This window comes from Mesocricetus auratus, unplaced genomic scaffold, assembly GCF_017639785.1.
Source record: "Mesocricetus auratus isolate SY011 unplaced genomic scaffold, BCM_Maur_2.0 Super-Scaffold_100004, whole genome shotgun sequence".
NCBI lineage: Eukaryota > Metazoa > Chordata > Mammalia > Rodentia > Cricetidae > Mesocricetus > Mesocricetus auratus.
This window is the reverse complement of record NW_024429189.1, coordinates 58,108,278-58,131,074: the sequence shown is the minus strand read 5'-3', so window position 1 is coordinate 58,131,074 and position 22,797 is coordinate 58,108,278. Positions and strand designations below refer to the sequence as shown.

Genomic DNA, 22,797 nt, shown 5'->3' with positions numbered 1-22,797 from the left:
TGTGAGGAGCACTTTCACAGGGCATGCAGTTCAATTCCACAGTGCAACAAAGGCCTTCATATTCTTCAATAAAGTAAATTCACTGTAGTGAGTGAGTGAATCTGAAGGAAAAGCTAAAGGTATAGCTGGACATTCCCCTTTGCATATTTTTCACATTGTTACTTATAGGGGTAAAGATCTGAAACATTCTGAAATGGCTAGGTGTCTTATAGTATATCCACAGCAAGATAATATTTTACAAGTATTTAAAATGAAAAATTTAGGTTGGACCATAAGGAATAACTCTAGAGTCAACAAGTCCTATGATTTTTCTTTATATTCATTTTGCCCAGTTATGGACAAATTAGGAATTCAACATCGTTCCAAACCCATGACCATACAAAGACTCAGCCTCTATTTTTTATCTACTTTCCTTGTCCTAATCCATAGACTCTTCATGGCTTTCTTCACCTCTGCATTTCTCAGGGAATAGATGATAGGGTTGAGGAGGGGAGTTATCACTGTGTAGAACACAGCTACCATCTTGTCTACAGACAGAGTGGCTGAAGGTCTCAGATAGATGAAGACACAGGGTGCAAAGAACAAGACAACCACGGTGACATGGGACCCACAGGTGGACAGAGCTTTGCGTCGTCCCTCAGAACTCCGAGTTCTCAGATGAAACAAGATGACCACATAGGATGCTAAGAGGACCACAAAACTGATCACAGACAGTGTACCCCCATTGGCAGCAATCAGCAGACCATTGAGCAAAGTGTCTGAGCAGGCAAGTTTGAGCACAGGAAGCACATCGCAGAAATAATGGTCAATGACATTGGGACCACAGAAGGGTAAGCGGAAGATGAGAAGGATCTGGGCAAAGGAGTGCACAAAGCCTCCCATCCATGCTGTTCCCACGAGGACAGCACACACCTGTTGGTTCATGATGCTGGTGTAGTGCAGGGGCTTGCAGATGGCCACATAGCGGTCATAGGCCATCACCGTGAGCAGGAACATCTCAATGCCACCAAAGAAATGCATGAAGAAAAGCTGTGTCATGCAGCCCCACACAGATATGGATTTCTTCTCAGCTAGGAGATCCCAGATGAGTTTGGGGGCTGTTGTAGAGGAGTAGCAGATCTCCACGAAGGAGAGGTGGCTGAGGAAGAAGTACATGGGGGAATCCAAGATTTCTGCTGACTGTGACAGTGACCACCATGAGGAGGTTCCCCAGCACAATGGCTGTGTACAAGAGCAGAAATATCACAAAACAGACTCTCTGCACCTCTTGATTGGGAGACAGTCCCAGAAAAATGAACTCAGTCACATTGTGTATGTTAGCCATGAGGGAGGAAGTTGGGTGGTATGACCTGAAACAATATTAAAGATGAGGAGTTAGTCACATGGAGAAGGAAGACCATGCCATGAAGACTGAAAGTGCAAATGTATTGTGTATGGCTGGAATAGTGGTGGAAACAGCAAAGTGTAATGCTATAGGAGAGATACCATCAGTGTATGAAGGACTGTTAGGGACTTTACCCTGACGCCAAGGGCCATCACCAAGAATGCCACTATCTAATGAGTAAGTAACTTTGTAGGCAGAATGTGGAGCTGTGGAAACAGACCAAAGAAGGAAAGACATTAAAAAGTTGTATTTCCTCATCAAGAAGAGGCTGCTAGGACACTGTTTCCATATACGTTGCACGTCTTTCTATTGCCTTTGAATGGTTTTAAGTATTCTTTCTCCTGAAGTTTTCCGTTGTTACTTCTTCCCTTGGTTTGCAGAACAAAGTCCTCAACCACTTAATGTATGGTGTCAGTGTTTCCAGAATAGCAACCCTGGTGTAGCTCCCTTGGTTCTTAGTATCCCTTAAGGGGATGAGGGCTCACCACAGACATGACTGTGATTGTATTTCTTCTAATTCTTGTCCTTATTCTATGTTTGATTAATTATTGATCTTTTCTTTTTCCTTCACTTCAATCCATTTACTTTTCTTATCTCTCCTGGCACTTTAATTTCCTCTAATTTCTTAGTGGCAGAAATGGTCCAACACCCTTCCTCAGGGACAAGCTATATAACACTAAGGGCATTGTCTGGACTGCATAGTGACTGACTTAAAAACTAGGCTTTTGCCAAAAGTTGCTGAGACTGTGTGCATTCACACGACCCTTCCTCCAGCGAGACTCCAGGACTCCTGAGGTTAGAGACAGATTGTTTTGCCCGTCTCACAAAAGCTCTCTGCTCGCTGATCCAGAGAAGTGATGAAGACCTCTGCAGACTAGAGGGAACTCAGGAAATACTCCTTACAATTATACACACAGAAGGCGGAGAGCAGGCATATGTTCCAGGTCATTAGACAATCCTCTCAGGAAGCTCTTTGTGGAGGAAAGCGCTGGGCTAACATTCAACTGTTCTCAGGTAATAACTTCTGTAATGTCTACAGAGTTCTTTAAGTTTTCAGATACTCAAGATACAGCTTGTAGCATGCAGGTGGCACACACCTTAGAGGAAGACACCAAAAATCCTAGGTCCTGTCCCATTCTCCCATAAGCTAAGTTCTAGCCCTTGACCTCTTGGGTTCCTCTCAGAAATGGGAAACCTCCTCCCCAATTCATAGGCCCTTGCAGCCTTTGTACCTTCTCTCAGGACAGTCTGCAACTTATCATGATGCAGTGTGAGTTTCCAGAGGACAGAGTATGCATGGATCTTCATTTCATCTCCAGTGCTCACTGAAGTCATTTCATGACATAGCATTCAGTGCAGATTGACAGGATAAATGAATAGTTGATATCTAAACTTACTTTCCTTAGTCTGGTGCTCCACACATTGTAGCTGTTCAGTAACTACCAAAAGAGGAAAAGTCTCCATGGTATGATATCACACTTTGTTCATTCTGGAGTCCCACCCAGGGTCTAGATAGTGTTTTCACTAATATTCATGTGGACATACTCAGAGAAATGCCAGGTGTCTCATTGTACTATTCCCTTTACTGTCAAAGTGGAACCAACTGTTAACAGCTAAATTAAACCTATGACTGTAGGAGTGAATGCCACAAAGCTACCCGCCCAACAGGGCGGGGTCAAGGTAGAGATAAAAGGAAGTGAAAGGAAAAGGGGCTTCCCTTTTTTCTCCTGGAAGCCAGCCAGGCTTCTAACTCCTAGTCTGTGCGACTCTCTCTCTCTCTGGTAAATAAATATATTGTTTTCCCTATATAGTATCGAATATCGTTATATATGACCACATAGCCCACACCAGTGTTTCAGCTACATTGCTGTTCGGAGCACAATGATATGTTGTTATGTTCCTAACGCATAGACACAAATAATTGTGAGAACAGTCCTGGCTCATGATGGCTTCCCAATTACCTGGTGGAGATGCATAGGCCAGGTATGACATAGACTCCTGCCTCAATGGAGTCCCAAGATGAGGATATGCTCCCATGCAGTCTTAGACTTGGAAATGTGGCAATCCACAGCCTCAACTTCCCAAGAATTAAAAATAAAAGCAAAGTAGATTTGCCTCTCAGGTGTTACTCAGAGAACTAAGAACCTGGGAAGCTCATCTTTAAGTATACTCCAAGAGAAGCCGGGGGGAGAAGTCATGATTGAGAGATGGGGCGTCCTTGGGGATCTTCATCCTCACCCTTTCCTAATTAGGAAGAAGGACCCTAAAGTCTCTGAGGGAAACAACGTGAGAAATCAGTGAGAAATGTGAAAAAAACTGGAACTTATCCACTGTTCAGAGAGCACTTACATGTTTGGGGAGATCTCCCCTACACACCAGGAACTTAGTTATGTGAAATTACAGAAATTATATCCTTTAAAGATGGCTCAGGAATTTGGAACTGCAGGAGTGAGGCAAATTAGATGTATAAATCAGTGGCTCTCAACTGGGGGTGATTATACCTGTACAAGACACTTGGTAATGCTTAGGGATATTTTTCCTTAAGCAGCCTGGTTGGGGAGGGAGATTGCCACTGGCATTAAGGAGGCAGAAGTCAGAGATGAAGGAAGTATCTTACAGTGTATAGGATGCTCCTGTATAACAGAATATTCTAACCCAAGGAGTTCACAGACTTGTGATGTTCTACTATTGATAAACAAAAATTTCCTTGAATACATTTAAATTGGGTGATGAATACATGAGTGTTCATTACACAGCTTTGACCATACCTGCCTCTGATAAGATAAAAAAACCCACAAAAATGGTTTCACTATATAACTCTGTCTAGCCTGGAACTCCATGTAGATCAAGCTGGTCTTAAACTCAGAGATCCACCAGTCTCTGCCTCCTGAGTGCTGGGATTAAGGGCGTGCATCTCTACGCTTGGTGAATACAGAGGATTTTTAGGGTAGTGAAAATATGCTATTATGATGGTGGTATGTCATCACCCATTTGTGTATGTACAAGCCTCTAGAGTGTACAAAAACTAGAATAGACCAAAAATAAATTATAGACTTTGGGTGACAATGATGTGTCCAGTGAGAAAATGTCCATAGTGGGAGAGGTGAATTCACATTTTGAGATAGGAGACATATAGAAATGACTGTATTTTCCTAAGTTCTGTGAACCTAAAGTTCACCTAATAAAATCTGTTAAAGGGCTCTACACTATTGCTTAGCTTGCCAATTGGTGTCATCCGTTTAGATCACTAGAGGTCACAATGGTGCCTGAACTGTCTTCTAACCTATGATTCCCTCTTCCCCCTATCCTACCCCCCCCAGTCGACCTTCCTGTTCCTCCACGTTCTACTCTCTCTTCCACTTCTCCCCCTCTCTATTTCCCAGGTCCCCCTCCCCCCAACCCCTCGCCATGTTCCCCATCTGTTCAGAGGATCTTGCCTCATTTCTCTTCTCTTGGGTACCATGTATATTTTTGAGGTTCTTTCCTGTTTCCCAGACTCTCTGTCAGTGGAAGTACAGACTGGCACTCTCCTGATCCATGTTTAAAATCCATATATGAGTGAGTACATACCATGTTTGTCTTTTTGTGACTGGGTTACCTCACTCAGGATGGTTTCTTCCAGTGCTATCCATTTACCTTCGAATTTCAAGATTCCATTGTTTTTTTCTGCTGAGTAATACTCCATTGTGTAAATGTACCACATTTTCTCTATCCACTGTTCAGTTGAGGGGCATCTAGGTTGCTTCCAGGTTCTGGCTATTGCAAATAATGCTGCTATGAACATAGTGGAGCAGATGCCCTTGTTGTATGAATTTGCCTCATTTGGATATATGCCTAAGAGTGGAATTGCTGGGTCTTGTGGTAGATTGATTCCCATTTTCCTGAGGAATCTCCATACTGCTTTCCAAAGTGGCTGTACGAGTTGGCACTCCCACCAGCAGTGGAGGAGTGTTTCCCTCTCTCCACATCCTCTCCAGCAAAAATTGTCTTCGTTTTTTTTTTATTTTAGTCATTCTGACAGGAATAAGATGGTATCTCAGAGTTGTTTTGATTTGCATTTCCTTGATGGCTAAGGATGTTGAGCACTTTCTTAAGTGTCTCTTGGCCATTTTAGCCTCCTCTATTTAGTTCTGTACCCCACCATTTGATTGGATCCTTTGGTGTTTTGGAGACTCATGAAACTAAAAAGCTTCTGTAAGGCAAAGGACACAGTCAACAAGACAGAAAGGCAGTCCACAGAATGGGAAAAGATATTCACTGACCCCACATCTGACAGAGGGCTAATCTCCAAAATTTACAAAGAACTCAAGAAGCAAGTCTCCAAAAAAGAATCAAGTGAGTAGACAAGTTATTTTCAGTTTTACTAATAATTAGTAAGTTGACTTTGAGATATAAAATTTAATAAATGCTTTGAAATAATTGCGTTTGCATATGTAAACACTGAATCAATCATTACACTGTATACAGAGAGTAAGGCATGGTAATCTAGTGAATAATTACATCAAAAATTCAATAGTTAAGGAAAACTTGCACATATTCTCTGATGTGTTTCTATGGAGTCAAGTTTCTGTGAAAGTCTGTCAGACCCAGTATAGGATTCTGTTTAATAAATCTAAGGAAGTTGGAACTTTTTTAATTTTATTTTTTTAAATTTATATATATGGATGCTTGACTGCATGTATGTCTGTGCCTGTGGAGGCCAGAAGAGGACATCAGGTCCCATGTAACTTGAGTTACAGATATTTGTGAGCCACCATGTGGGTGCTAAGACTGAAACCCAGGTCTTCTGCAAGAGCAACAAGTACCTTTAATGGTTGAGCCATCTCTGAAGCACCAGGAGGGGAGATTAAAAATGTATATCCATAAGCACTTGTTGTAGGAAACTGTCTTTGTTAAATATTTGCAGCAAAAAATAATATTTTTCTCCAATGCTTGTCAGGACAGGTTATTGTTGTCTCTAAACTGTTGGAGAAGATTAAGCCATTGAATACAACTTTATTTACTCAGTTGCAGTTCAACCCTATTAGTGCTTTCTCATTTAGAATTAGGGATATAATTTTATATTTGCATGTGAAATGAGTAAGCATATATCAGTTTAGGCCTATATTTTAAGATGTTTATTGAAAATTTTACTTTTAATAGCCAAAATGAAATCAGTTTAACTCCCAGTGATAAGAGAATATTTTTATAATTATGATTAATTCATGCAATAGGATATCCCTCACCATATTAAAAAAACCAAACTATTGGACTCAGTTGGTAACCTTGAACACATGAGGATATGAGTTTAGATCTCTAGATTTCACATAAAATCTAGGTGTATGCCTTAACATTAGCACAGCGTTTGGAGGTGGGGTTCAAGTCAGAGATAGGAGAATCCTTGGGGCTTTTTAGCAAACAAGCCTAGTTGAACTGATGGGCTCTGGTTCAGTGACAGGCTTTGTTGCAATAAAAAAATTATGTAGAGAAGTGATTTAGGAATACCTTAATTTGATTTCTGGCTTTTCCACATACACACCTACATGCATGTGCAGCCATTCTCACACATGAATACACACACACACAGACACACACACTACAAACTTACACACCTCTAATTTGATGGGGGAAGTCCTTCTGTGTATATGTCTCTCTTATTGGTTAATGAATAAAGCACTGTTGGCCAATAGGGAAGCAAGATAGGTGGGACTAGGAGTTGAGGAGGATTCTGGGAAATGTAGTCAAGAGGGTCAGTCACCATGGGATCTCGGGAAGAGAGAACGTACGAGGCTGCATACTCAGTAAGGTAAGTCCTTGTAAAAATATGTATTAGTAATTATGGGTTAATAATTAAATCAGCTGTTAGCCATAGCAAATTGCCAACAACTTCATAATTAATATAGTGTCTCGTGTGTTATTTGGGGGCTGAGACATTGGTGGGACCCAGATAGCTGGCGGGAAAGAGTATGTGTTACGCTAATTTAATTTAATTTACAGCAAGAATGGCATATCATAAGACACATGATAGGAACTCACAATGATAGAAATTATAGCTGTGAAGTTGGACATGGTGGCACATACCTTTCATCACAGTACTGGGAGGCAGAAGCAGGTGAATCTCTGAGTTCAAGGCCAGCCTGGTCTATAGAACAAGTTACAGGCCAGTTAGGGCTCCACAGAGAAACCTGTATTGAAAAACAAAGACAAAAACAAAACAACACAAAACAAAAACAGGAATTAGATCAGTAGGCACTGGTTGGGTTCAGAGATTCTGAGGAAGTCATGAGAAGGGTCCTGGAATGCTACAAATGTTTTCTATCTTGTTTGAGATGTCGGTGGTACAGTATATAAATCTGTCAAAAGTCATTGAATTGTATACTTAAGGTATACATTTCACTGGATGTAAATTTTATGTCAAGCAAAAAAGGTAAAATGTCTCTGGAACAGGGGATCACATGGAGGGACACATTGGTCCTGGGAGTCAAAATACCTGAATTTGTGCCCAGGTATTGTGCCTAGCTGATCTTGTAGTGGTTGCTGGTGTTCACTGACACTTGTTTTCTCTTTTCTCCTACAATATTTAAACCACCTAAAATTTTATCTGAGTACATGTTCACTGCAATAAAAATTAAATTACTCAGCTTCCCTTCAAGGGAGGGGAACTTATTTTATCTTTTTCCTTTTCCTGTTATAATGCTGCCAGTATGACCCAAGGTGCAATATTCATCATAAGTAGATGAATGGGAGCTATGCTACCAAGGATGAGAGATGTGATAGTGTTTCTACAGTGAATTGTTTTTCTTGAGTTCTATATTCTTTCAGATTTTATTCATTGATGTGCATCATTAAGAGCATTTCTATAGAGGACTAACTGAAGAGGGAAGGAACACTTTGATTGTGGGTGACACCATTCTACAGGCTGGTGACTGGAATCCCATGTTTTCTGCCAAGAAAGTGCAGAACAGCCTCTGTCACATGTTTCTCCTGCTGTGATGCTCTGTCCAAATACATAGAGTCAAGCAACCATGGATGGACTTCTCTGAAACTGGACCCAGATAAGTATTTCCTTTCTTAGGTTGCTTCTGTTATGTATTTTGTCATAGTGATGTCAAAAGTAACTAACATAAAATACTGGTTCCAAAGAAATAGGGTCACTGCTGTGACTAACTGTGGCCATTTGGGCTTTCAGCCTTTGGGGCTAACTTGTGGGAGAATTTGGAAGAGTTTGAAGATATAGGCAAAAAAAACCATAGGGCATTGTAACCAAGCCTTAGTGATTCTGATGGGACTGCAGAAGACCAGAATAGCAACTATTAAGGCAGTCCAGCATATAGCCTGGCACAGTTAGTATTGCTACTTACAATCTCATGTGAAATTTGGGATCAAAGATGAATTGGGGACAAGAGCTGAAAATAATTGTAATTTGATCAGAAAAGTTGTGGCTGAGAAGAAGTCATGGTTTTAAAAAAGACTAGTACCATGGAAAGGAAGCAAAATGCTGAAACAATAGAAAAACCACACTGAGGGTCTCTCAGAAATTGCTTAGACTCTACCCATCACTCACTGAACTATGTAAAACTGTGAACTTATGTGCTGCTGGGGCACCCTACTCATGCTGGGCCACCAGAGAAGTGTTTTCATGGTTTAGTTGTCCAGGTCCTTAGAACCTTCTGCAGCTGTGGTCTGTTGTGTAGTTGTTTTCTCCAAGCTGAAATATTCTCTCCTGCAGGTTGATAAGATTCAGGAAGCCTAGGGAATGTACAGGAATCAAGGAGGCCCTCTTTGAGCCTATATAGACCAAACACAATACCAGAGAAGAGAGATTCTCTTTGGTGGAGCTGCCTGCAATCTGGGCAGGGAGTGAGGGATGCAGTTTTTGTGAGCTGTCACTCATGTTGATATCCCTGAAGCTACCTGAGGGTCACCCATGCTCTTGACATTATCCTCAAGCAACTCATTGGTTTGCCAGGTTAGACTTGGGTGGACTTGCTCTATTGTTGGGACTGTAATTGCAGTGAAGAGAAGTGTTTCCATGTGTCCACAGGAAAATTCATGCAGACAGTCCAAGGGAGACCTATGCTGCTTGAGCTATAAGTAGGCTTAAGAATCTTCCAAAAGGTACTGGATTTTCAGGAATGCAGAATGGAAGAGTTATAAGGCTCCATTGAAATAGAAATTTCTTTGAAATTCTAAAGATAGGTCTAGGGGGTTAGGCAATACATGAATCTGTATGGATGAAGCCTAAGCTGTGGTGGAGACTTCAGGATACTGGAGGTACCAGAAATATGAAATTTGGGTCAAGGAGAATCACAGCCTGTGAGAGAAGGCAGCCCAAGAGAAAGGCCTTGGGATTGCAAACAAGACCATAGACGTGATGCCACCTAAGCCCTTTGGAGCTTAGACTGCAATACAGCATATATTTGATGCCAGACATACTGAGGGTATTTAATGTTTGCCCTTCTAGGTTTTGGCCCTGCTTTAGTTTAGTCCTTGCCTGCTGTTTTCTCATTCCTTTGTTTTATTTGTGCCCTTGAATATTGGGAGTGTTTAAAATTTTTTTAAACTTCACAGTCTCACAGCTGAGAGTGTGAGTTTTACATTTCTACACAGGTCTCTGTGGCTATTTGTAAGAAAATGACCCTCAAAGGGAATGGCACTATTAGGTGTGGCTTATTATTATTATTATTATTATTTTCATTTTAAATAGCTTGTTTTACATGTCAATCCCGGTTCCCTCTCCCTCACCTCCTCCCACACCCTCCCCATAATTCCCCTCCAGCCTCCCACCCTATCACCATTTCCTTCCACATAGGGGATATCTAGAGTCTGTCATTTCACTCAGAGCAGGGTCCAGGCACTCCCCTAAGAGTCCAGGCTGAGAGAGCATCCCTCTTTGTGTTATGGACACACACAAGTCTGTATGCCAGCGATAAACACTAATCTACTGCCCAGGGCCCCATAGGTTCCCCAGGCCTCCTCACTGACTCTCACACTCAGGGGTTCTGGATCTGTCCCATGCTGGCCTCCCAGCTGTCTGGTCTGGGGTCCAAGAGCTCTCCCCTGTTCAGATCAGCTGTCTCTGCTGGTTTTCCCAGCCCATTCTTTGCCAATTTGCTTGCCACTCCTCTCTCTCTGTTACTGGGTTCCTTGGGTTCAGTTCAGTGTTTAACTGTGGGTGTTTGCCTCTGCTTCCATCAGCCACTGGATGAAGGCTCCAGAATGGTTATAGACATCAAGTTCATTATCAGGAATGGGCATTAGAGGTGGTCTCTACACTATTGCTTAACTTGCCAATTGGTGTCATCCCTTTAGATCACTAGAGGTCACACTGGTGCCTGATCTGTTTTCTAACCTATGATTCCCTCTTTCCCCTAGGTGTGGCTTTGTTGAAGTAGGTGTGGACTTGATGGAGAAAGTGTGTAACTGTGGGGCTGGGCTTTGATGTCTCTTTTGTTCAAACTTCCTTCAGTGTGACATGGAGATTTCTTCCTGTTGCCTGCAAGGTATAGGACTCTCAGCTCCTTCCACACCATGTCTGCCTACATGCTGCCACGTCCTACCACAATGATGGACTAAACCTTTGAAACTGTAAGTCATCCCCAATTAAATGTTTTCTTTCATAAGAGTTGCTATGGTCATGGTGTCTCTTCACAGCAATAGACATCATAACTAAGACAGGACTGCTTACTTTCAGGGTTTCATATGAACTTTTTGTTAATTTTGTCTTTCTCTCTCACTATTGTGTCTTGGAGGGAATAAGGAATTCTTTTTTTTTTGTTTTTTGTCTAAGCATAGACTATATTTAGTTTAGGTAAAAATACCAATGTGACATAAAAACAAATTCATAAAGACAGTGTTCTGTGGCTACTTTATCACTTGACCTCATAGCTGCTAGGCTGTTATTAGGAAAAATCTTAAATATGTTACAGCATCAGACTTATTACATACCATCTTACATATACAGTACTCTAAAATTAGCCTACGTACATAAATGTAAGACCATGGTAACAAACAACAGAAAAGCATGACAAGGGTACAGATATTTTATGGTGCTCATACACTCTTGACTTAACGTTCCAAAAATCATTAGATGAGTTTGCTTTTATAGCTCTCTGTTGATCACTCTTGCCCTACAAAATGAAGGTACAACCAGGGAAGAGGGAAAATTTAAGTTTCGTGTGTCCAGGGAGTTTGATTTTGCACCACTAAACCCAGCCCCTAAATTAGTTTCTAGCATATTGTAGGACTCAGTGGTATTTTTTGAGTAAGTAAGTGAATGAATGAGTGAAAGGGGCGACTGATAATTTTTTTCTTTTTTTTTTCTTTTAATTTTAAATAGCTTGTTTTACATGTCAATCCCAGTTCCCTCTCCCTCCCCTCCTCCCGCACTCCCCTTCCACCCTCCCTCCCACCCTATTGCCAAATCCTTCCACATAGGGGATGTCTAGAGTCTATCATTTTACTCTTGGTAGGGTCAAGGCACTCCCCTAAGAGTCCAGGCTGAGAGAGCATCTCTCTTTGTGCTATAGGCACATGAAGACAGATTGTATACCAGGGATAGACACTGATCCATAGCTCAGAGCCCCATAGGTTGTCCAGGCCTTCTCACTGACACTCACATTTGGGGGGTCCAGATCAGTCCCATTCTGGCCTCCCCACTGTCGGTCTGGGGTCCAAGAGCACTCCCCTGTTCAGATCAGCTGTCTCTGCTGGTTTTGCCAGCCCATTCTTTGCCAATTTGCTCATCATTCCTCTCTCTCTGTCACTGGGTTCCTTGGGTTCAGTTCAGTGCTTAGTTGTGTGTTTGCCTCTGCTTTCATCAGTCCCAGGATGAAGGCTCCCGGATAGTTATAGACATCAAGTTCATTATCAGGAATGGGCATTCGAGGTGGTCCTTCCACTATTGCTTAGCTTGCCAATTGATGTTATACCTTTAGATCACTCGAGGTCACTCTGGTGCCTGATCTGTCTTCGATCCTATGATTCCCTCTTCCCCCTATTCTACCCCCACCCGGACTGATAATTTTTTTCCAGAGGAAATTTCCTCTATCTTTCATGATCATGACCACTATCATCATTGAGGGAGAGAAGGGGTTCATGGAAACAGAAGTGACTTTTGAAATATAAACACTGTGCCTGAATATGAGAATTGGAAGATTCAGTGGCAACAATCTAGGTTAACTGTTCATGTATGTAGGGGTAGAAATGGGCAAATGAGAAGTGGGGAGGTGAACATAGGATGGTTGTAAGCAAATAGTTTACTGCTAAACAAGAGTTAGTGTTCAGGTCCTGGCTTCCAGTGCTGTCTCTCTTATCTGCCATCATTTATTTTCAGTAGATAAGTCTCGTGCTTGATTTTCATCTTTTTTCTTTCTCTTCCCAGTTAACACGAGAAAGAGTTGTATGCAAAAGTCACCGAAGTACTTGAGATTAATTTTATTTATTTATTATTATAGAAAGTCAGATGATATATTTAATAATATACAGTATGCATTTAAAATGATAATCCCTATTCCATAGGATTTTTATAGAATATAAGGTCCTGTAATGTTGTAACAAAATTTTTCAACAACCCATTTCCATGTATACATTTCAGGGTTTTTTTTTAGATTAATTTTAAACCTTTTCTTTGAGTCACAGTTTAGTCACAAAGTTTCCCTCTAGAGAAAAGAAATTCCACGGGGGACATTTGTCCCCTGATTATAGCCCATGAGTTAGTTAATTATAAAGAATTCAAGGACCTCAGTGTTTAGTCACAACCTTTGGACAAAGAATGAGTAGGTAGGTTTTCTTGTGAAAAGAAAACATTTAAAATTCCTTTCGTTGCTGCTTCTTATGCCTGTAATTATTGTTTACATTCAAATGTTAACCTTCATGTGGATGCCCTGAGTTTCCTCTTTATTTTGTGACTAGCTTTAGATATTGGTTACATTGCTTTCTAACAGCTACTAGGACTATTGTCTCCAATTTTCTTGGAGACAAAGTGAGACCTTTGAATTGCAATGACAACCACCACACAGTATAGTCAGAAATCCCAATGCTATCCAGACTGCTGTTTTGTCTTAGTATATGGAAAAATCACTCAAAGATGGATTTGGGGAGCTGATTCTCCTCTCTCAGCCTTTGTCACTTCATCTATGAACAGACGGATTTAGGGGATATCCCTTTAAACCTACTTCACATTAATTTAGCATGGCCAGGCTGAGGATGACCGGAACTTGGCTCACTGGGTGTTCAGTGAGCAATCTGTTGGGTAGTGATATTATTTAAGGGGCCTTGCTTGCCCAGGGACTAGTATTCATAAGCTATTCCTTGTTCCTTCCCAGATTAATTTTCCCAAACTCAAACTTCTCCTTGAGTTATGTTGTATTCCAGCAGGGACAAACTTCATGTTGAGTTGGAGATAATTTGAGTTTAGTTGAAATCCGTGGCTCCTTCTTGCAATATAAAAGAATACAGCATCCCTTCTGACCTACAGCTAGGTAAAGTAACTAGTATTAAGGTACAGAGTTCATTAGCAGCCACTGTGTACTGTATAACCTTATTTTCCTCTTAGACCCACAAAGTCTCATTTGTACAAAGGTAAACAAACTAAGATAATATAAAATGTTAGAGTATGAATTTATATGTAACTAGCATTTATTGATTAAATAAATGAGTAACACATATATTATACATTGTTTTACGTTATCTATAATACTGTACATGTCATGAATTTGTGTTAAAATAATTTTTTTCAACAGTAATCTCTGACATGCAGCACACCTGAACTGATGCAATGGCCAATGTAAATAATGTGACTGAACTCATCATCACTGGCCTTTTCCAGGATCCAGAGGTGCAGAAGGTGTGCTTTGTCCTGTTCCTCCCTGTGTACCTGGCCACAGTGCTCGGCAATGGCCTCATTGTTGTGACAGTCAACATCAGTAAGACTCTGCATTCTCCCATGTATATCTTCCTCAGCTCTTTGTCCCTGGTGGAGATTGGCTACTCCTCTACTGTTGTCCCTAAGTTCATCAGTGATTTACTTGCTAAAATTAAAACCATCTCCCTGAAGGGCTGTCTGGCTCAGATATTCTTCTTCCATTTCTTTGGTGTTGCTGAGATTCTTTTGCTTGTAGTGATGGCCTATGACCGCTATGTGGCCATCTGCAAACCTCTTCATTACATGAACATCATGAGTCACCAAGTGTGTCACATGCTGGTGGCTGGTTCCTGGCTGGGGGGCCTCGTTCACTCCACAATCCAGATCCTCATCACCATCCCATTGCCCTTCTGTGGTCCCCATGTGATTGATCATTACTTCTGTGACCTCCAGCCATTATTTAAGCTTGCCTGCTCTGACACCTTTATGGAGGGTGTTATTGTGATGGCCAACAGTGGTTTAATCTCTATAATCTCTCTCCTGATCTTGGTGTCCTCCTATGTCACCATCCTTGTCAACTTGAGGAACCATTCTGCAGAGGGGAGGCGCAAGGCCCTCTCCACCTGTGCCTCTCACATTACAGTGGTCATCTTGTTCTTTGGACCTGCTATCTTCCTTTATCTGAGACCCTCCTCTACATTTACTGAAGACAAACTTGTGGCTGTGTTCTACACGGTCATCACTCCCATGCTGAATCCCATCATCTACACACTTAGAAATGCAGAGGTGAAAAACGCCATGAAGAAGTTGTGGGGCAAAAAGAACTCAGAGACAGAGTGAAAGGAGCAATAAATGATGGGAAATGATTTTAAAAATTAGTCTGTTGTTGATATGGACTTTTCTGTTTTGGTCCATATTCAAATATAAGAGTAATAAGAAGAGCATCATTCTTCTATTGCTATACCCCTCTTAGTAACCAAACACTCCAAGGACAGAGGTCAGGTAGTCTCACTGACATGCTGAATTTGATTGGCTGCATGATTTCTTGGGTTCTGAAAGTTACTCATGGATCTGAGAAATTTGAAGGCTCAAAGCAAGTACAACTGCAAAGAACATTTCTTTGAGACATGGCAATAATTTATAATATAGGGTGAAGTATATTTTAATACATACAGTGTATAACAATCATTTTATAGTGGCAGGCTTATTATTTCACAAGGTAGCATTTCTTTTAGTTGAGAAGACTCAACATTATTTCTTGTAGCTATTTTGAAATATTTACCACTTGTGGTTACCTTACTGTGTCATAAAACATTTGGAATTATTCTTTCTATCCATCTGCATGAAGGTACAAATTACTTCTACTTTTTCCTTTCATTTTACCTGTTTGTTAAAACCTATATTTTATTAAAAAGGAAATCAATCGGAGGTATTACGAGGGGGTATGTAGTGATGCAGTTATCAACCTGTCTTTTTGTAATGTGGATAGCATGTTGTTGGGAAATTCACCCAGGGACTTTTCTATTGAGTGTATGTTGGGTTCTTGTATTGCAGACCATCTGATCTCAGCCACCAGATAAGACAGTTTAGTTCTTGTGTTATACTGGCACTAAAGACTGTCTTGGAGGCTTTCTCACAATGTCCAACATTCATAAATCAAAGTTACACCAAAGGGACGCAAGTCTACCTCTGTATTGGGAAGTAAATAAAATGTTTTCACAAAAAGGAAATGATTTTCAGCCTTATGAGGTGTTAACAATAAAGTATGTTAGAAATGCTTACTGTCTTAACTTGAAGGATGAAAGACACGGTCTCCTATTTCTAATTCACATCTCTGTCCCATTATTGTAAGTGACCATGCTAAAACAATTTTTTTCTAATAGCCCCTGCTTACTTTTTTTCATTGAAGGGAGATAAAAGAGTCTATGCCAATCTGCATTGTTATATCTCTCAGAATCTCTTCACTGCCCCATTGTCTGTCCCCACTGAGAAAAGTTCTGAGTATATCTTACAGTTGGTTTCTGCTGGCTTAGGAGTTGTATAGGACTGTGCTGATTTGCATCTATTAACCCTGCTTTTCTCGAGCATGTGACATTCCAGAGCAGGCTGTGCTTTCACTGTGTCTTTTGGGCTCTGAGATATATACAGTAGCAATTTGTGGCTGCAGGACAAGGCATGGACAAATTTATATGCTGATGAAAACATTGTCTATTTGTGCTAATGCATGGTAGTCCATTACGTATGGTTACTGAGTATATAAAGTATATGTAGTGGCACTAAAACCTCTAGTTCTACAATTTAACTTTTTTTGATTTTTTAATTTTAATTTTAAATAGCTTGTTTTACATGTCAATCCCAGTTCCCTCTGCCTCCCCTCCTCCCGCACTCCCCCATCCCTCCCAGCCTCCCACCCTATTGCCAATTCCTTCCACATAGGGGATATCTAGAGTCTGACATTTCACTCAGGGTAGGGTCCAGGCACTCCCCTAAGAGTCCAGGCTGAGAGAGCATCCCTCTTAGTGCTATGGGCACACGATGACTGTTTGTTTTCCAGGAATAGACACTGATCCACTGCTCAGGGCCCCAATTTTAACTTACTTAAATCTACATAGGCACACACTGTACTAACTATGAAACTTGATAGCATAACTATGTTTTCTTCAAAACTGTAGATGTCTTAGTGCTAGTGGTGAGACTTCTATCCCACTACCTTGATGGCTGTGTGACTAAAGGCCTCTAATCTCAGGCTTTCACTATCCACCTGCTTATCACATCCTCATCTATCCTATCTGATTATCCTCAATTCCTACACAAATGTCAGGGCAGCTGGAGAGAAGGGGCATTGTCAGCAGACCCAGGCCATGCCCAGCCAGCTCATCTTGAACTCTCACTGCCCATCTAAGAGTGCAGCTGAAGTCTGTGCAATTTCCTGCCTCATGAACACCTGCTTAGTAGAAGGACTGCAACATAGCTAGGGATTTTGCTGAACAAGTTGATGAATGTTATCTTTCAGAGCCCAATTCTTGCCATATTCAGTGGTTATGGATCACCATCACCAGAGACAGAGAATACAGGAAGACCAAGTGATTTTATAAATGGATATTATATGCAAATATGCAAATTTGAGAAGAGAAGGTGAAATGATAATAATGTTGATCAACACAATAGTTTTGTGCAAAAGTGATAATAGGAGAATAGGAAGTTGTTATTGAAATAGCCTGTCCTCAGGTGGATATGTGCTTACTCAGTAGCTGATCAAAACCTAGTGCCCAGGACTTTCTCTTCCTTTAAAAAAAATCTGATATTTATATCAATCAGGAACTTTAGGCAATAAGCTATATCACCTTTATGTTTCTTCATGTACCTTTTCATTGTTGGGTGTGGAACAAGACTGCAATGACACTAACATGATTGCAAAAGATTTAGAAACTTTCCTCAAGTCATTGTTTATTTGAATAAGTTTTCTTCAGGGAGAAGAAATTCCATGGGGATGTTGGTCTCTTGATTATATGTGTGGATTCACTTATCATGAATAGTCCAAGTATCTGAGCACTTAATCACAACCCTTGGACATTGTGTGGATAGATAGAATTGATACATCTTGATAGGAATTTGTTACTCTTGAATTTTTATTCTCATGTATTATAGTTATATCATAAAAGTTGTAAATATGAATATTAATCCTGTTACAGACAGCCTAAAATTTCTTTTCCTTGTGATTTGTCTTAGCTATAACCTTGTTTTCTAAATATTCCACAAGGGACAGATCCAACCATTGAACCTCAGTAATATCTCCACCATAGCCTAATGGTTTGGATTAATTTCATTAATTTCTATGATAGTACTGGATAAATGATAGAGTGTGGCTTTGGGAAATCAATTTACCACTCTCAGACTCATTCCTCTTCTTAAACATTCAGAAGTTAAATTAAGATTATTATAAGTTATTCTCTAAATTTTTTAAGAAAATGCTCTTAGGGTGGTATTGCTGAGTGTGACCTGGGTTTGGGTTTTCAAAGGGAAATCTGGTGATATTTTTAGTCAAGGGACTTCGTTTATGGAAGAAAGCAGAATCTGTAAGGAGGAATCTGATATTCTTTCCCTATCTAGCTTTTTTTCCCCAGAGCAAACCTTTCCTTGAACTATGGTGTGTTTCATGGGAGCAGAAGATTTTATGATGAATTAGAGACAATCTATTTGAAATCCATGTGGTCTAATTCCTTGCTCCAAGGCAGAGCAGGAGCACACCAGCTCTTCTGACTCGAAGGTGGGTGAAGTGACTAGAAGTAAGGCACAAAGCCTGTTGCTTGCTATAGGTATGAGGTAACTCATGTTTTTCTCTAGCCCTGTCTGTATATATTTACATGTTCATCTGCTGATTTGTGACTTTATAGACTTGTCCTCCTGGTTTTTATGTTTCTTGGTGAGCTACTAAGAGGAGGAATTTCTCAATTGCAATAAGCAGAGACAGATGAACAGAGAGAGACAGAGAGACAGGCAGAGAGAGAGAGGCAGAGAGAGAGAGAGAGAGAGAGAGAGAGAGAGAGAGAGAGAGAGAGAGAGAGAGAGAGAGAGAGAGAGTTGAGAGAGTTGAGAGAGTTGAATAGGAGCAGGTCATTTTTAAAAAGATAGGTTATCAGAAGTTCTTCCTGTTGATAGATACAGCCTGGAAACAAAAGGCCCTGTACAAGTTTTCTCCACATCTCTGTGTGATGTCTCAACTTGGTATATTAAATTAAAGTTGTATGCATAGATATTGTATTTCTTTAATGGACCAGAAATAATGCTCAAACCTTAGAGAAGAGGCATTGCTTTTGTAGCGAAATAAATATACTTGTGACACTTTTGACTTTTTACAAACATCTCACTGAATTTGAGCTCTTTGTTTGTATTATGTTTATACTCTGTAGCTACCAATGTTGTATGATTCTGGGTAAAATGCACAGGTGCTGTGGTTAAACTGCCTTTTAAAAAATCCTGGCTCTGCTGCCGCATAATTATTCAGAAGCTATAAATACAAATTAATTCATTTATCTGAATTCACATTTCTTCATATGTAAAAGCTGATAACAATCAGAGACAGTTCACAAGGTTCTTATCAAAAATGGGATGGATTAACACATACTTTTAAAGCATGATATATAAGAGCCACAGGATGACTCAGTGGATAAAGACACTTGCTTCCAAGTGTTATGACCTGAGCGTGTTTTCCTCCACACTGATCCCAGAGGGTGGAAGAAAGGAGAGAACTGACTTCTGTAAAGTGTCCTCTGAGCACCCAACTCACACTGTGGTGTGTTTGCACACAATCGTCAGTAAATCAAGAAATGTCATTTAAAACTCTAAAAACGTTCTGGAGCTGAGGTTGGACACTAAAAATATGGCACATAACATGCACGTTTGAAATGCTGGCTGATGAGGCTGCAGAGATCACTTAGTGGCTAAGAGCACTTACTACCCTTCCAGAGTACCTGGGTTCAGTTTTTAGCATCCACATGGGGGCTTACAACTGCTACTAACTCCAATTGAAGGGGATTTGATCTTTGCAGGACCTAAATGGTGCACATACATTCAGAAACACACATATATACACAAAGCTAAAAAGGTAGATGCTAGCTGATCATATTCACTAAAATTCAAATAAAGATTTAGGAAAAATAGTAATGATAATTTTGAGTAATAGTATACTTTTTATTGAAGATGTAACATGAACACTATGATGACAAAATACATGTTAGTTGTTATGAATGGTAATATGTCATAAGGACAGAGAGGGATGAGAACTTTATTCTTTAGTACTGAAATTCTCGTTGCAATGGAGAGGGAAAGAGTACAGAACAGAGAGGGAAGACAGGATACCTTGGGTTAACCAGTTGCTATGTAGTGTCTGTTTGGAAACTGACTATGAGGGAATGAACTCAGTAAGAGCAATCCCAGATCAACCTTCAACTACTGGAAGTATGAGCATTAGTTTTGTGGGAACAGGGAAGTCTTTGTATATTTTTAGTGTTCATTCAGTACTCAGGGAGAGGATGTATTCTTAGGGCTGTCTCACTGTAGAAATAGGATGTGAAAGGGTTTGCAATATGGGTAGGGTTGGAGGGGACAGGAATGAATAGGGTGAGCATGTGTCCTGGGGGAGAGGACTCTGACTTGAGCAAGGCTAAGCAGAAGCTAGCGAAGAGAGGTTGTAAATTGTTGAGGGTCCTTAGATTATGAGAATAATTAATACTAAGTTAGAGAAATTTTTAATTGTTCTGGTTGCTTTCTTTATGAATGTTGAACTAATAGGAAGTAAATCGTTTTTATTAATTGAAGATTTTCATTTATTTTACATCCTGATTGCGGTTTCTCCTTTCCTCCTGTCCTCCTGTTCTCCCCCCGAGTCCTCTCCCTGATATCCTCTCCCCCCTGCCTCCCCTTACCCCACCCCCATCCATCCACTCCTTCTCCATTTCCATTCAGATAGGGGAAGGCCTCCCATTGGTCTCAACAAAGCATGGCACACCAAGTTGAGGCAGTACCCAGAACTTCCTCCTGTATCAAGACTGGACTAGGCAACCCAGCATGGAGAATACGTTCTTAAAAGCAAGCTGAAGCCCCAGGGACAGCTCCTGAACCTTCTACTAGGAGCCCCACAAACAGACCACACTATACAACTGAAACACACATGCAGAGGGCCTAGGTCAGTTCCATGCATTCTCCCTGGCTGTATGTCCAGAGTCCATAAGTTTCTAAGAGCTCAGGTCAACTGTCTCTGGGGGATACCCCTTTTCATGACTTTGACGCCCCCCCTTCCCTCTGCCTTGCTCAGCCTAGTGTTTGACTGTCGATCTTTTCATCTACTTCCATCAGTTATTGGATGAAGGCTGATGACAAGTAGGGTAGTCACCTCTCTGATTACAGGATATGGCCAGTTCAGGCTACTTATCCACTATTTCCGTGATTCTTAACTGGAGTCATCCTGTGTATTTCCCTGATACCATGTTTCTACCTAACCCCAAAATACTTCCCCCATCAAAACATCTCTTTCATTACTCTCCCCCTCCATCCCACCTCCAGTCCCCCAACCTGATCCCTCATTTAACCATTCCCCTTTCTCCTGGCCCCTCCACCAGTTTATCCAGGAGAATTACTTCCCCTTCCTAGGGAAATCCATGCAACCATCTTGGGCCCTTCTTGTTCCTAGCCTGTCTGGGTATGTGGATTGCAGCTTTGTTATCCTTTACACCTAATATCCACTTATGAGTGAGTGCATACCATGTTTGTCTTTCTGGGTCTGGGTTACCTCACTCAGCATTGTTTTTCTTAGTTCCATCCATTTGCCTGCAAATTTCATGATGTCATTGTTTCTCACAGTTGAGTAATAGTCCAGTGTGTAAATGTACCACATTTTCTTTGTCCATTCTTTGGTTGAGGGACATATAGGTTGTTTTCAGGTTCTAGCTATTATGGATAATGTTGCTGTGAATATAGTTGGTATTTTGGTGTCGAATTTCTTGGTTCTCTACATATTTTGGAGATCAATCATCTGCCAGATGTGGGGTTGATGAAGATCATTTCCCATTCTGTAGACTGCCCTTTTGTCCTATTGACAGTCTCCTTTGCTTTTCAGAATCTTTTCAGTATCAGGAGGTCCCATTAATTAATTGATGATCTCAGTGTCTGTGCTAAGGGTATTCTATTCAGGAAGTTGTCTCCTTTACCAATGTATTCAAGGCTATTTTCCACTTTCTTTTATATCAGGCTCAGTGTAATTGTATATTTGTTAAGGTCTTTCCCAGGGCTTGAGTTTTGTGTGGTTTGATAGTCATGGATCTATTTGTAAACATCTAGTTATGCCAGCACCATCTGCCGAATATGCTTTCTTTTTTCCATTGTATACTTTTAGCTTCTTTGTCAAAAATGAGGTGTTCATAGGTGTGTGGGTTAATATCAGGGTCTTCAATTTGATTCCATTGGTCTACCTGTCTATTTTTATTCCAGTACCAAGCTGTTTTTATTTATTAATATTTATTTTTAAATTTAAATTTAAATTAGAAACAAGGTTGCTTCACATATCAATCCCAGGTCCCTCCCCCTTTCCCTCCCCTCCTCCAACGCCCTCCCACCAACACCTCCAATTCCTCCTCATTTCCCCAGGGAGGTGAAGCACTCCATAGGGGTGTCCATAGTTTGTCATCTCATCCAGGGCAGGGTCTAGACCCTCCCCCAAGAGTCCAGGAAGAAAGTGCATCTCTCATTGTTGGATGGGCACACAAAGTCCATTTGTATGCCAGGGATAAATACTGATCTACTACCCAAGGCCCAATAGATTGCCTAGGCCTCTTCACTGACGTCCACATTCAGGGGGTCTTGATCAGTCTCATGCTGGATTCCCAGCCATTAGCCTGGGATTCAAGAGCTAACCCTTGTCAGGTCAGCTGTTTCTGGAGGTCAAACAAGCCCAGTCTTAACCCCTTTGCTCATCAGTCCTCCCTCTCTGTCCCTGGGTTCCTTGAGTTCATCTCAGTGTTTAGCTGTGGGAGTCTGCCTCTGCATCCGTCAGCCATTGGCTGAAGTTTCTGTT

The 22,797-nt window shown here is 40.9% G+C and overlaps 2 protein-coding genes across 2 annotated transcripts; one reads left to right on the top strand and one right to left on the bottom strand.

Moving 5' to 3' along the window:
• Positions 1-393: 393 nt before the first annotated feature.
• On the bottom strand, positions 394-1,324 carry LOC101827463 (olfactory receptor 4X2-like). Its single transcript, XM_040744925.1, is given in 2 exon segments — positions 394-1,161; positions 1,163-1,324. Coding segments are annotated over 2 exon segments (930 nt in total).
• Positions 1,325-14,141: 12,817 nt separating this feature from the next.
• Positions 14,142-15,068, top strand: LOC101828061 (olfactory receptor 142). The gene has a single exon (XM_005064964.3). The coding sequence runs from the start codon at positions 14,142-14,144 to the stop codon at positions 15,066-15,068; it is 927 nt and encodes a 308-aa protein (XP_005065021.2).
• Positions 15,069-22,797: the final 7,729 nt, after the last annotated feature.

Excerpts from the sequence above, each read along its gene's own strand:
- LOC101828061 (XM_005064964.3), top strand. The coding sequence starts at position 14,142 with ATGGCCAATGTAAATAATGTGACTGAACTCATCATCACTGGCCTTTTC.